We start from the raw sequence: 13,110 nt of genomic DNA, 5'->3' as shown, positions 1-13,110 counted from the left end.
TGGTGGGGAATTAGGTTGGTGGGACACGTGAGCCATTGGTAAGATGCACCATATCCACAAGTTTGCTGCTACGGCCTGCTCTTTCACCCAGCACCGTGACAGATGTACTGTGCCCGTGCAGGGCTGGTAATGAGCTGGGTCACTGGAGGTTTCCTGCTGCACGGGTATGGAGCCTTTGCATTGCAAGTGAAACCGTGTGTTTTTAAAGCCTGTAGTTTGCTGTGAACACAGTTTGAAAAGCTCATGTGTCTAGCAATGTGATCAAGTCTAGCAATGTGATCAAAATGACAATTAACAACTGGCCTAGGGGCTTGGCAGTGAGCCAGATTAACTCTCCTGTGGACCCGGGGCTATTAGATTTTGTGGGGCCCCTGTATACAAGCCTTTTTCCTGGGAGGGAGTTTGGTGCAGGAGGGGGTGGGGGCAGGAGATTGGGGTGTGGGGTCTGGGAGGGAGTTTGGGAGCCGGGGGGGGGGGAATTCTGATCTGGGGCTGGGAGTTGGGGTGGAGGAGGGGGTGCGAGATGCAGGCTCTGGCCAGGAGGTGCTTACCACAGGCGGCTCCTGGCTGGCGGTGCAGCAGCAGGGCTCAGGCAGGCTGCCTGCCATAGCCCACGCCGCTCCCGGAAGTGACTGGCTCCTAGCACGTCTCTGCGGCCCCTGGGGGGAGGGGGACAGCGGCAAGTGCCACCCCCATAGCTCCGGCCAATGGGAAGCTGTGAGGACGGTGTTGGGGGCATGGGCAGGGGCCGCAGAGACATGTTAGCAGCCAGCCGTTTCCAGGACCGGCGCAGGGCCACGGCAGGCAGCCTGTTTGAGCGCCCCACTGCACTGCAGGACTTTTAGTGACCCGGAGTTGGAGATCGCTGCCTGTGATTTATTTTTTGTGGGGCCCCCTTGAGCCGGGGCCCTGGGCTGCAGCCCCTAAAGCTCCCGCCTTAATCTGGCCCTGCGGTGAAAATGCAGTAGAATGAGGTTTAGGAGTGACCCTGGATCTCCATGCGGGAATCATATTCTATGGTCCTGCTTTGAGCAGGGGGTTGGACTAGATGACCTCCTGAGGTCCCTTCCACCCCTGATATTCTATGAAGCATGGGATCCAGAGCTCTTGTCTCGTGTTGGTTGCCCAGCCATTGGCCAAGCACAGTAATTGCAGCTCTGAGGGAGGGGTAGGGGGTTGAGGTAAAGAATGAAGGTGAACTAGAACAATGGGGGTGGGCTCAGCCTGCCTTAGAACTTAAGAACGTGAGAGCAGCCAGCCTGGGTCAGACGAAAGGTCCATCTAGACTAGTATCCTGTCTTCCAACAGTGGCCAATGCCAGGTGTCTCAGAGGGAATGAACAGAACAGGAATCATCAAGGGATCCATCCCCTGTCATCCACTCCCAGCTTCTGGCAAACAGAGCCTATGGACAGTCAGAGCACGGGGCTGCTAATAGCCATTGATGTACCTATTCTCCAGGAACTTATCTAGTTCTTTTTAGAATTCCATGATAGTTTTGGCCTTGACAACATCCCCCGGCAAAGATTTTCACAGATCGACTGCGCATTATGCGAAGAAGTACTTCCTTTTGTTTGTTTTAAACTTCTGCCTATTAATTTCATTGGGTGACCCCTAGTTCTTGTGTTATGTGAACGAGTAAATAACATTTCTTTATTCACGTTCTCCACACCAGTCAAGATTTTATAGACTTCTATCATATCCCCCCTTAGTCGTCTCTTTTCCAAGCTGAAAAGTCCCAGTCTTATTAATCTCTCCTCATACGGAAGCTGTTTCATACCCCTAATAATTTTTGTTGCCCTTTTCTGTACCTTTTCCAATTCCCATCTATCTTTTTTGAGATGGGGTGACCAGAACTGTATGCAATATTCAAGATGTGGGTGCACCATAGGTTTATACAGAGGCATGATGATATTTTCTGTCTTGTTATCTATCCCTTTTCCTAATGGTGCCTAATATTCTGTTTGCTTTTTTGACTGCTGCTGCACATTGAGTGGATGTTTTCAGAGAACTTTCCACAATGACTCCAAGATCTCTTTCCTGAGTGGTAACACCTAATTCAGACCCTGACACCACCAAATTCAATGACAACATTGAATTTCAGTTGCCATTTCATTGCCCAGTCACCTAGTTTTGTGAGATCCCTTTGTAACTCTTTGCAGTCTTATGTTCATTAATAAGCTTTATAGTAAATGAAGTGAATTTCGAAGGGCAGCAATGCGACTCTGGTCAGCTCCGCAGCAAAGAGACTAGAAGGTATTTCTGCCAGCGAACGCCCTCTCCGTCATTATTACTTATTCCAGGTCTGGTTTATTGGATCTCATTTCCTGAGGTAGACTCAATTGAATAAGGAGATGGAGAATCTCATTTTGCTCTTGAAGGTCAACACATTAGCCAATCAATACTCTTATCTTCTGGGTTCTAATCAAACTCGCTTCTCCCAGCAAGAGTCCCAGAGACAACTGTGAAATGAAAAATGTGCAAAACTTGAAGTCCCTTCACTTTTGCATAGGCAGGAGACGTTGGGGTATCTGGGTGCAGGTGCACGCTTCCGGGTCACCTGATCTGACCCAACGTTTCTTAGAACAAGCATGTGACAAAGCAGCGATCCCAGCATTCTATTTCTCACCCCAGAAACGTAGAGGTAACCAACACAACTTGTGCTATAATCCAGATATCTGCTCTCATATTAGCAGATCCAGTGGCTTTCCCTGAATAGCATATTACCATCTGAGAAACAATTTTCACTGATGTCAAAATAGCCTGGAGAGAGAGAGATGCATGTTCATGGTGCACCAGAACAGGAGCCTTGATTACAGGGTGCTGAACCCATAGAGGGTAGAAGTTGTACAGCTTGGAACAGAACTCTCAGCCCCGACACTTTTAAGCAGTCAAGCAACAGACTGGAATCTGAGGCTTACAGCTTCTCTGTCTCATTACTCATGTCCAGGTTCCCTCTACTCATGAGCTCTCTTGGGCACCCCATGTCATTTTCTTCCATTAGAACTGTCCTGTTCCAGGGTGTCCTACACTTGTGTATTTTCAAACCCAAGGGACTTCATTTAGGTTAGGTATGCTATTTCCAACAGAGAGATTCGACTCCAGGCACCAATCGTTTGCACTGTATCTATACAAACAGCCCTGTTGCAGCCAGACAGGAACTGGAGATTGGTTTTAACTTGTGCTGGTGACACCTGTTTGCATGTACTAGACCAGGGGTCAGAAACCTTTCAGAGGTGGTGAGCCGAGTCTTCATTTATTCACTTTAATTTAAGGTTTTGCATGCCAGTAATGCATTTTAATGTTTTTTAGAAGGTCTCTCTCTATAAGTCTATATATTATATAACTAAACTATTGTTGTATGTAAACAAGGTTTTCAAAATGTTTAAGAAGCGTCATTTAAAATTAAATTAAGATGCTGATCTTACACTGTCGGCCCGCTCAGCCTGCTGCCGGCCTGGGGTTCCGTTCACCTAGGCCGGTAGCGGGCTGAAAGGGGCCGGCAGTCAGAACCCCAGACTGGCAGTGGGCTGAGCAGGGGCGGCGGCCGGGACCCCAGACCAGCAGTGGGCTGAGTGGCTCAGCCCGCTGCCACTCAGCCCGCTGCCGGTCTGGGGTTCCATCCGCCGGCTCCTGCCACCCAGGGTCCCGGCTGCCGGCCCCGCTCAGCCCGCTGCCAGTCTGGGGTCCCGGCCCTGCCCACATAGAGTAGGTACCTACTTTCTCCCTGGTTCTGGCCCATTCTCTCCCTCTCTCTGACCTGAGATGAGGGTGGGAGTACACTGAGAACAGGGCTGGGGGTGAAGAAGCAGGCTGGGGGTTGGGGTGCAGAGTGTGGCCAGGAGCTAGAATGAGGGAGGGGGCTCAGGGTTGGGGCAGGAGGTTTGGGTGTGGAGCGCTTACCTGGGCAGCTCCCATTTGGTGCGAGGGGTGCAGGTGGGAATGTAGGTGTGTGTGTGCAGGAGCTCCCGTTCGGTGCTCAGGGTGGGGGTGGGGTGGGGGTGTGGATGTGGGGGTGCAAGAGTCAGGGCATGGGGTGGCTGGGTATGTGTAGGGGGTGCCGGAGTCAGGGCAGAGGGCTGGGGGTGTGTGAGGAGGGTTCATGGGTCAGGGAAGAGAGCTGAGGGTGTGTGAGGGAGGTGCAGGGGTCAGGACAGAGGGCTGGGGGTGTGGGCTGGGGTCGTGGGGGTGCTCCCAGCCCCCTGCCCTGCGCGGCTCATGGCAGGGGGCTGGAGGGGATATGCCGATTCCACCCCCTTCCCCAACGTCCCCGGAGCAGAGAGTGCGTTGCGGCTTTGCTTTTCCCTCTTCCCCTCTGTAGCAAGGGCCGTCAGCTGATCGGCGCAGGGAGGGAGAGAAGGAGGGCAGGAACCCTGCACGCTGGGGGAAGAGGCAGGGGGAGGGGGAAGCTTGCCTGCCCTGCAAGGAGAGAGCGGTGGGCAGAGAAGAGTGCGCCAGGCCGGATTTTGAATTGCACGCTGCTGTCCCCGGCTGACAGCAGCATGCCATTAAAAATTGGCTCTCGGGCTGTCTTTGGCACACGTGCCATAGGTTGCCAACCCCTGTAATAGACAGCAGCCTCTTAACTGGTCATTGCACACACGGTTGGCATCTTAATTAAGACCTGAAACACACCCTAGTCTTGACAGCCAGGTCTGAATAGCCTGGTATTGGTACAGCTTGTCAGACACAGATGATCAAGACTTAGGGGTGGCACATGACTGCAAGGGAGAGTGTTCCCGATGTTACAGAAAAAGGCACTACAGGTCACAAGTTCTTCAGCACAACAGAGGCACAGATTCCACGGGAGAGAAAAACAAGCAAGGTTCAAAATCACTACAGGAAGAGCAAGCTAACTGGTTTTCAGGAGTCTGCTATCTAGGAAAACTCTGGAACAAAGAAATCTGATCAACATCAAGATGGCTAAAAATCCGGCTTCTGCAAATCATGTAGGTACTAACATGTCTCTCTCTTTACAGAAAGAAGCAGCCTTTGATTTTTCGTCAATCTTTCATAGAATCCCAGCAGCTAGATATGGTTTTTCTCTCTCAATTTAATTCCACTATTCCTAGTCACGCCCCTGTCTGTCACACCAAGTAGTAATTCTTCTACATCTTGGTGTCTGCTTCCTTCAAAGTTCCCCTCATTAGCCATCACTTAGCCAAACAATACAGATTAAGCACTTTTAACATCACCTCACAGGTCAATCTCTACAGACCTCTTGATTATTTTTAAAAAGAAAAGGAGGACTTGTGGCACCTTAGAGACTAACAAATTTATTAGAGCATAAGCTTTCGTGAGCTACAGCTCACTTCATCGGATGCATACCGTGGAAAATACAGTGGGGAGATTTTATATACACAGAGAACATGAAACAATGGGTGTTACCATACAGACTGTAACAAGAGTGATCAGGAAAGGTGAGCTATTACCAACAGGAGAGCGGGGTGGAGGTGGGGGGGGAGAAAGACACTAAACTGCTGGAAATGGCCCACCTTGATTATCACTACAAAAGGTTCCCCCCTCCCCCGCTCTCCTGCTAGTAATAGCTCACCTTTCCTGATCACTCTTGTTACAGTCTGTATGGTAACACCCATTGTTTCATGTTCTCCGTGTATATAAAATCTCCCCACTATATTTTCCACTGCATGCATCCGATGAAGTGAGCTGTAGCTCACGAAAGGTTATGCTCTAATAAGTTTGTTAGTCTCTAAGGTGCCACAAGTCCTCCTGTTCTTTTTACGGATACAGACTAACACGGCTGCTACTCTGTAACCTTGATTATTTTTGTTGCTCTTCTCTGAATTCCCTCCAGTTTGTCTGAATCTGCCTGGTGATATATCCTGGACTGAATCTAAAATGAATAAGAAACAGCTAAGGAATGCCAAGAGCTTGCTGTTCAACTGTTATTTCTTTATCCCAGACAACGGGTTTCCATTCTCCATTACTCTGACCAGCAGCATAATGCTTAGGAGCCATGGTAGATCAGAGGCAGTGAGACCAAAGGATGTCAATTACCGGTCACTGTATCAGATTCACAGCTTCACAGTTACAATTCCACCTTACAAGCCATTCTCACCATGTGAAAGGGTTTGCACCAGCAGTCTGGAGAACTAGTGTAAAGGTTCAAAATACCATTGCTGCTTTCTCCACCAGCAGATGTTCACATGAGCTTCCAAACAGTCTCTAGCAGATACAGTGAGTAGGCTTCATTTTAGATGCCTGTATAATTTAACCCACTTGTGACTGAAAGATCAGCCTGATTACAACTTCACCTCTGCATCAGGACACGGCAGTAGATATTTCAAAAGAGAACGCCTGAAATGACAAATATACTTGGAAGAAATAAACGGCGATACTTTGGTAAGTTTTGCTTTTAGCAATCTGTGTTGAATTATATTATTATTATTAGCAGATAGTCTTCCTGACTGAACCTTCAAACAAATACTAGACGCCTGTAAATGCCCTTGGAGGATGACTGGAAGAGAAGTTCTCAAGCTTTGGGGAGCATGTTCCCACCCCTAGGGATCGGTGAGACTTTCTAGAAGGAGTACATAAAGTACCTGAACCGTCCCCATATATTCATGGCTAATTTGTAAGCGCATTTGTCATCAATTATTGTCCAACTTTTTTTTTAAACAAGCTGCCTTTGGCTTCAGAAAGCTTTAGAACCCCTGGGTTATACTTGCACTAAGAGGTTCTCCTGGAATATTTCTCCTTCCACAACACCTATTGAGAATGATGGGAACCACGTGCTATTTCTTATTTGTTTTCCAACATTAATCATGGTTAGCTGGATAGACACGTTAATAACATTAATGACTGTATACATCAGAAGTTATCCTTGATGAAGGACTCAGAGGCCCCATTCCTTAGCTGTGTTTCAGCTGTTGCACACCACTCCACTGGCACAAAATGGCTGTGTATCTTGCCATGAGAGTATCACCCCAGTGCAGCAGGATCCTCTGGTGACATATAGCTGGTTTAGCAGCCAGCATAGGGGACAGTACCGGAGGAGAGGGGATGTGGTCCTATTTACACTCCCTTCAGACGGCACAATTAGCAACCCCTCCAGGTGTTCTCACTAAGGGGACTGGGCCAACACACAGCTGGTGCAGGATCAGGGGAACACAAAAATGGCTGAAGAAAGCATTTGCATCATAACGAGGTGTAAATCACTCTCAATGACTCTTGTTAGTATTGTAGAGGATTCTTGGTATAATACAGAAAAATACTAGTTCCCAAGGTCAACAGCATGAGCGGAAGGCATCAGAGCGCTTGGTTTGTGACATTTGCTTTGCTATCCGTAGATCATTACCGTAAGACAACAAAATGTCTCAACTGAAGAGGTTTTAAAAAGCCCCAGCTCTTTTTGAGCTGGCCTGTCAGAGGCACGGATCACACATGGGGCTGCCGAGGCTGTTCTGCATATGCAGGGCTAGTAAAAGCTACAGCAAAGTCACACTGTGGCCAGTACAAAGGCAAATGCATAGCAAGTGCTGAGGATTCATAGACTCACAGACTTTAAGGTCAGAAGGGACCATCACAATCATCGAGCCCAGGGATTTTCAAACTGTTTTTCTGGAGACCCAGTTGAAGAAAAGTGTTGATGTCCGTGACACAATGGAGCTGGGGATGAGGGGTCTGGGGTGTGGCAGAGGGTGGGGGTGCAGGGGGCTCTCTGCTGGGGCGCGGGAGGGGGTCAGGGCTCTGCGTGCAGGCTTTGGGCTGGGGCCGGGGATTGGGGTGCAGGCGTACCTCAGGTGGCTCCCGGTCAGTGGCACACAGCGATGGTGCTAAGGCAGGCTTCCTGCCTGTCCTGGCACCGGAGACTGCGCTGTGCCACAGAAGCAGCCAGCAGCTGGTCTGGCTCCTAGACCAAGGCACGCAAGCAGCTCCGTGCAGCTCTTGCCTGCAGGCACCGCCCCCCAGTTCCCATTAGCTGGCCCCATGGCCCCCCAGCCTAGGAACCGGACCTGCTACTGGCTGCTTCCAGGGCGCAGTGCAGTGTCAGAACAGGTAGGGACTAGCCTGCCTTAGCCAGACACCACCGCCGATGGGCCTTTTAACGGCCTGGTCAGCAGTGCTGACCAGAGCTGCCGTGACTCAGGGCCTTCCATTCTGCGACCCGGTACTGGGTTGCGACCCGCACTTTGAAAACCACTGGCCTAGTCTGACCTCCTGCACCCTGCAGGCCACAGAACCTCCCCCACCCGCTCCTGAGACAGCATTTGTCAAAATACAGGTGATGAACAATGTCAATTCTAGGCAGATTCCAAACAGTCATTAACCTTTAAATGGTATGGGACATTTGGTCAGTGAAATCAATCATCCGTCATATAACTGGGAGGAATCAGTCTGTGCTAGAACGGGCCCTGCAGAAAGGAGAGCATAAGCAATGGAGGCTGAGCCATCTCACTCCGCTGCCCTCCCCTCCAGTTCTCATGATATCACTGAGCATAACCGGACTTGGGCTGCTGCTGCAGGTAGCCTCCCAGTGAAGCCAGAAGCTGCAGTATCAGCCTGCCAAAGGGGAAATCCACTCTGAACAGCTGCCTTCACCACTTCTCTCCTGGGGAAGAACAGGCAATCAGAGCAGCTGCAGGAGCCAGGCAAAGCTCATCCCGTAGGGGCAGAGGAAGGAGAGGGAGCAGCAGATACCATGTCCACAGGATGGGGGTCGGGGGAGATTCCAGCAGAGGAAGGAAGATCTGCTACCACCTCCCCACTACCCTCTTGTGAAAAATGAGTCAGCTGATCTTTCCTCCTCCTCTCTGTCCCCTCAACACCAGACCTGGGAGAAGGAGAAGAACACACCGGAGAACACCAGGCCTGGGAGAAGGAGAAGAACACCAGGAGAACACCAGGCCTGGGAGAAGGAGAAGAACACATGGGAGCTGGTCCCAAAGCCTGGTGGAGGGGTGAAGAACCACTGAAGCTGCTCTTCTTCCTCCCCGCTCACCCTTCTCCCAAGCCCTGAGGGTGAAAAGCCTCCACAGCTGCAGGAGGAGCAGGACTGCTGGGGGGAAGGGGTAGATGTGGGGCTTGGAGGGGGTGCTGAGTCAATGTAGGTCTGGGGCAGATGTGTGGCAGAGACTCAACTGATGTGGGGCTGAGGGGCAGAGAATTGACAGAGGGCTGGAGGGGACAGAATTAAAAATGGGCAGTTTGGAAGCTTGGAGAGCAGCAGGAAGCCCCCTGCACCATCAGGCAGCACTTTGTATAAAGTGGTGTGATCTGATCTCAGGTGGGTCTTTCAGTGAGAGCTCCTGCAGCAGAGGCCAGAGCCACGTTATGAATTGGCAAGAGTAGGCAACCCTGCCATTGTCACACACGCCTGGAGACGAACAAAAACCACGATTTGGGGCCTTGCTCAGGATTTTTTAACTTTTGAAATTGGCAGCACTGGGAATCCACATCCTGGCACCGAGTTTGAGCCAGGCAGATAACAAATTCCTCCTTTGCAATGGAGCCTGCAGCTACCCAGATGGCACAGAAGTCTGATAATGGGACACATTTGGGTCACTAGTTTGAATGTGACCAAGGCCATCACTGATTGCACGTGCTACCAGCTGAGGATTGGTCAGGAGCATATATGAAATCTATGCATTTATACTGTGTTCATTTGTTACTGTACTGTGTGTACCTAATTGGTGATCTCCATCTAGTGCCCCCAGCCAACAGCGGTACATATGATTACCATGGCAGAGTGGTAATTTCTACAGAGAAACCAAAGACTGATCTGCTCTGTCACCTTTAAAAGTGCCCCACCTATCCCAGGGTTAAGGCACCTAGTGTGGAAGCTTATGGTGTCACTGACTGCACATGGCTGTGCAGAGATCTTCAGATCCCAGCAGTGACGGTCTTGTGCCTTTGGCAAGCCTTATATTCATTTTAAAAAACAATCATCCATAAATTGCCACAATTAACATAATTCCTTTTTTGAGCACAGCCCTCTAAGCTGGAAGTGGGGTGCACATGCCTTCTGGCCAGGTGTTAGGGAGAGAAGCAGGAGCAGCTAAAGAGAAATAATGAAATCCATATCACTAAGCTGTGCAAATAATCTCCAGAAAAGCTAACCTATCTTCCTTTGAATGAACTGGTATCTAATAGGGAAGACAGAGCTGACAAACTACAGACAGTAAATCAACCCATCACTCACAATTCCCCCCGATATTTGATTTGAAACAGCAGACAATTCTATACTCCCAAAGGCAATACCCGTACAGAGCTGATTAAGGAGAAAGGTCATACATACAGCAGTTTTGCTCCAGTTACAGCAAGTGGGGGCCTATTCTGCCAGTGCTGAGCCCTCTCAACTCTTAATGCAGTCAGTGGGAGTTAACGGCACTTGGCACCCCTCAGGATGAAGCTGACAATTTAGATTTCTTTAACTCTGAATTTCTGCCCATCCTTCTGTACGTTTGGGGCTCGAGCCTGTGCCATTGCAGTCAACAGTAAAACTCTCATGGCCTTTAATGATGCAGAATTGGCAGGCGAAATACACCAACAATTGCCATGCTTGATTATTCAAACAAGTGTGGTATTGTGTCATTGTGGTATTTCCCCCCTCATTTTACATACCTAAAATACACAACAACTCTTGGCAAATTAACCTTCTTCCACCAGGATTTTCAAAAGGTAGTTTAACAAGGTCCTTCTTGTGATCCACTGGTCTATTTTCTGTCACTTTTCTTAAATGATCTGTAACTTTTTAAATTATTCTTTCCAGTCAAGCTGACTCCCTTACATTTTTCACCTACTGATTATACTCTGGCACATGATCATTAATTACTTCATTGAGAGGGCGGGGAATAAGGAAGTATCCTTGCCTCCTTTCCAGGGCTTGACAAATCCACTTGCCAGTGGGATACTCTCCCAGGTAAATGAACAGGCCTCCAATACCAATTTCTGTACAATTTACTGGCTACTTTCATCCTGAAAAAGCCCGAGGGGCTGGTTCTGATCTCATACCAGAGAAACTCAAAAGTCCATTGAAGGCAAGGAAGTAACACTAGTATAAAATCTGAATCAAGCCCTATTTTTCTAGCCCTTATGGTTGTGAAGGTAACACACTGAATGTGCCCTGATGCAGGATGTCCCAGTCAGCAGCACACGATCTCCAGTGTCTCCGCCCTTGTCCCATGGTTTCCCAATGTGAAGCAACGTGAAGCTGACAAAAATCTGGTCACGATTCACTGTTGCTATTCAGAATCTGTAGGAAGCAGTAAAACTAAGACGCATCAGGTCAATTTCCAGTTGTTGCTTAGGAAATTATGAGGAGCAGCAGCAACAGGCATTGGCGCTATTGGCCCTAGACTTCACTGGTGCTTTCCCTCCCTCCTACTCATCATTTGTTTCAGCCTTTGCGTGTTTGGTGTAGTCCTGGCTATTTTGTGTAAATCAAACTGGTGGCAAATATTAAAGTAAGCTTTCTGTGCGGCTAGAGGGCTCAGAGTGGTTTTGAAATCAGAGATCCAATACTCTCTTACAGATATACTCTCTTCAAGTTGCAGTGGGGGAGGTTTAGATTGGATATTAGGAAAAACTTTTTCACTAAGAGGGTGGTGAAACACTGGAATGCGTTACCTAGGGAGGTGGTAGAATCTCCTTCCTTAGAGGTTTTTAAGGTCAGGCTTGACAAAGCCCTGGCTGGGATGATTTAACTGGGAATTGGTCCTGCTTCGAGCAGGGGGTTGGACTAGATGACCCTCTGGGGTCCCTTCCAACCCTGATATTCTATGATTCTATGATATTAAAACCCATTCTACACAGCATGACAATTCAGAATGATTAGCAGCCTTGTTCAGGAAAGACCAGGACTGGAAGAGCAGAGGATGATGGAGGTCAGGCTTAAGGTGAATTTTCAGATCTCTGTGTGGGCTTTGTCAGAGTCTAGAAGGGTGCTACCTGATTTCCAGCAGGCAGGGAATTAATTAGCGGTTCTGATCTCGCACTAATGTACACTGTGGAGTAAATCAGGAGGCTGGAGACCGAGGGCCCAAGTCAGACACCAGTGAATTCAGGAAGCTCTGTAAAAATAGCTACCCAGTAACTGGAGGAAAGTGATGCCTTGGAGGAACTAGAGCTCCATATGCAGTGGCTAGAGGGCGGAGTTGTAGCCCAAGTTGGGACTTTTGCTATTTGATTGTGGCTGGTTTGTTAGAACTTGCACACGTCAAGGCTGGGTTGACTCGGGGGTGTTGGTTTGGAAATTATTTCCACTGTGGTCAACACCACCGGCGGGAGTCCTAGTGCGCTTGTCTGCGTTTAACAACATCTCCACCCGCGCAGAGCAGGACATTACCACCGCGGATGACTGGGGAAGTCAAGCCTACGCCAGCTTCCCCACAGCGGGTACCAATGATGCAGCTGCACACTGGGGAAATCTGGAAAAGACCAACCCAGCCCCAATGTAAACAACATCTAGATATGGAGAAAACGGCTTGGGGATGGTGAGGGGCAGCCATGGGTGGGCGAAGCTGACCCACCAGACTCTGTGCTGTAGCCCAGCTGGGCCTGCAGACGGCACTGGGAGGGGCAGGGCCCCCGGGACGCCAGGCAGGGCGGGGACAGGGCCCCCGGGACCCCGGGCAGGGCGGCGGAGGCCGGGGGCCAGCGGCCCGGGGTGCCGGGGGAGACGAGGCCCCGGCCCGGCTGCTCTCACCTTTTTGACGGACAGGGAGATGTTCTCCAGGATCCGGTCCTTCACCTCCCCGGGCTCCATGGCGCTGCCTCCGGCGGCCGCTCGCTTCCTCCCGCGCCGGCCCGGCGGCCTCAGCCGCTCGCCGCCGCCCGCCCGCCAGGCGCCCGGGGGCTCCGTCCTGCTGGCTCGGGGGCCCTGCCCCGCTCCCCGCCCGGCCCTCCGCTGCGCCCCGGCCCCGCCGCCCTGTGCCGGGAGCCCGGCCGGCGCAGGGGAGGCGGCGCAGCGCCGCGGCCGCACTCGTGACGGGGGCGGGCAGGCGGGCGGGGAGACGCGGCGCGGGAGGCGGCGGCGTCTCCTAGCCAGAGCCGGAGCCAGCCCCCTGCCGAGGAGCTGGGAGCCCCCGGCCTGGCCTCAGCCCCCTGCTGCCCCCGGGCTCCGGGCGTCCCCCCCGGGACGGGCCCCGCG

The 13,110-nt window shown here is 50.8% G+C and overlaps 1 protein-coding gene across 5 annotated transcripts in view; it reads right to left on the bottom strand.

Annotated features, from left to right (window-relative positions):
• The window catches only part of PLEKHM2 (pleckstrin homology and RUN domain containing M2), a 69,197-nt gene extending 56,292 nt beyond the window's left edge, over positions 1-12,905 (bottom strand). For 3 of the 5 annotated variants that reach the window (XM_073317193.2, XM_073317194.2, XM_073317195.2), the window contains exon 1: positions 12,667-12,904. In XM_073317193.2, coding sequence (XP_073173294.2) covers positions 12,667-12,726 — 60 coding nt within the window. In that variant the 5' untranslated portion in view covers positions 12,727-12,904. Of the gene's footprint in view, positions 1-12,666 lie in introns of all 5 variants that reach the window. The other 2 variants (XM_073317197.2, XM_073317196.2) reach the window with 2 other exon arrangements.
• Between the last annotated feature and the right edge of the window lie 205 nt (positions 12,906-13,110).

The sequence above is a fragment of the Lepidochelys kempii genome, chromosome 18, assembly GCF_965140285.1.
Source record: "Lepidochelys kempii isolate rLepKem1 chromosome 18, rLepKem1.hap1, whole genome shotgun sequence".
NCBI lineage: Eukaryota > Metazoa > Chordata > Testudines > Cheloniidae > Lepidochelys > Lepidochelys kempii.
The sequence above is the reverse complement of the archived record's forward strand: the minus strand, read 5'-3'. Positions and strand labels throughout refer to the sequence as shown.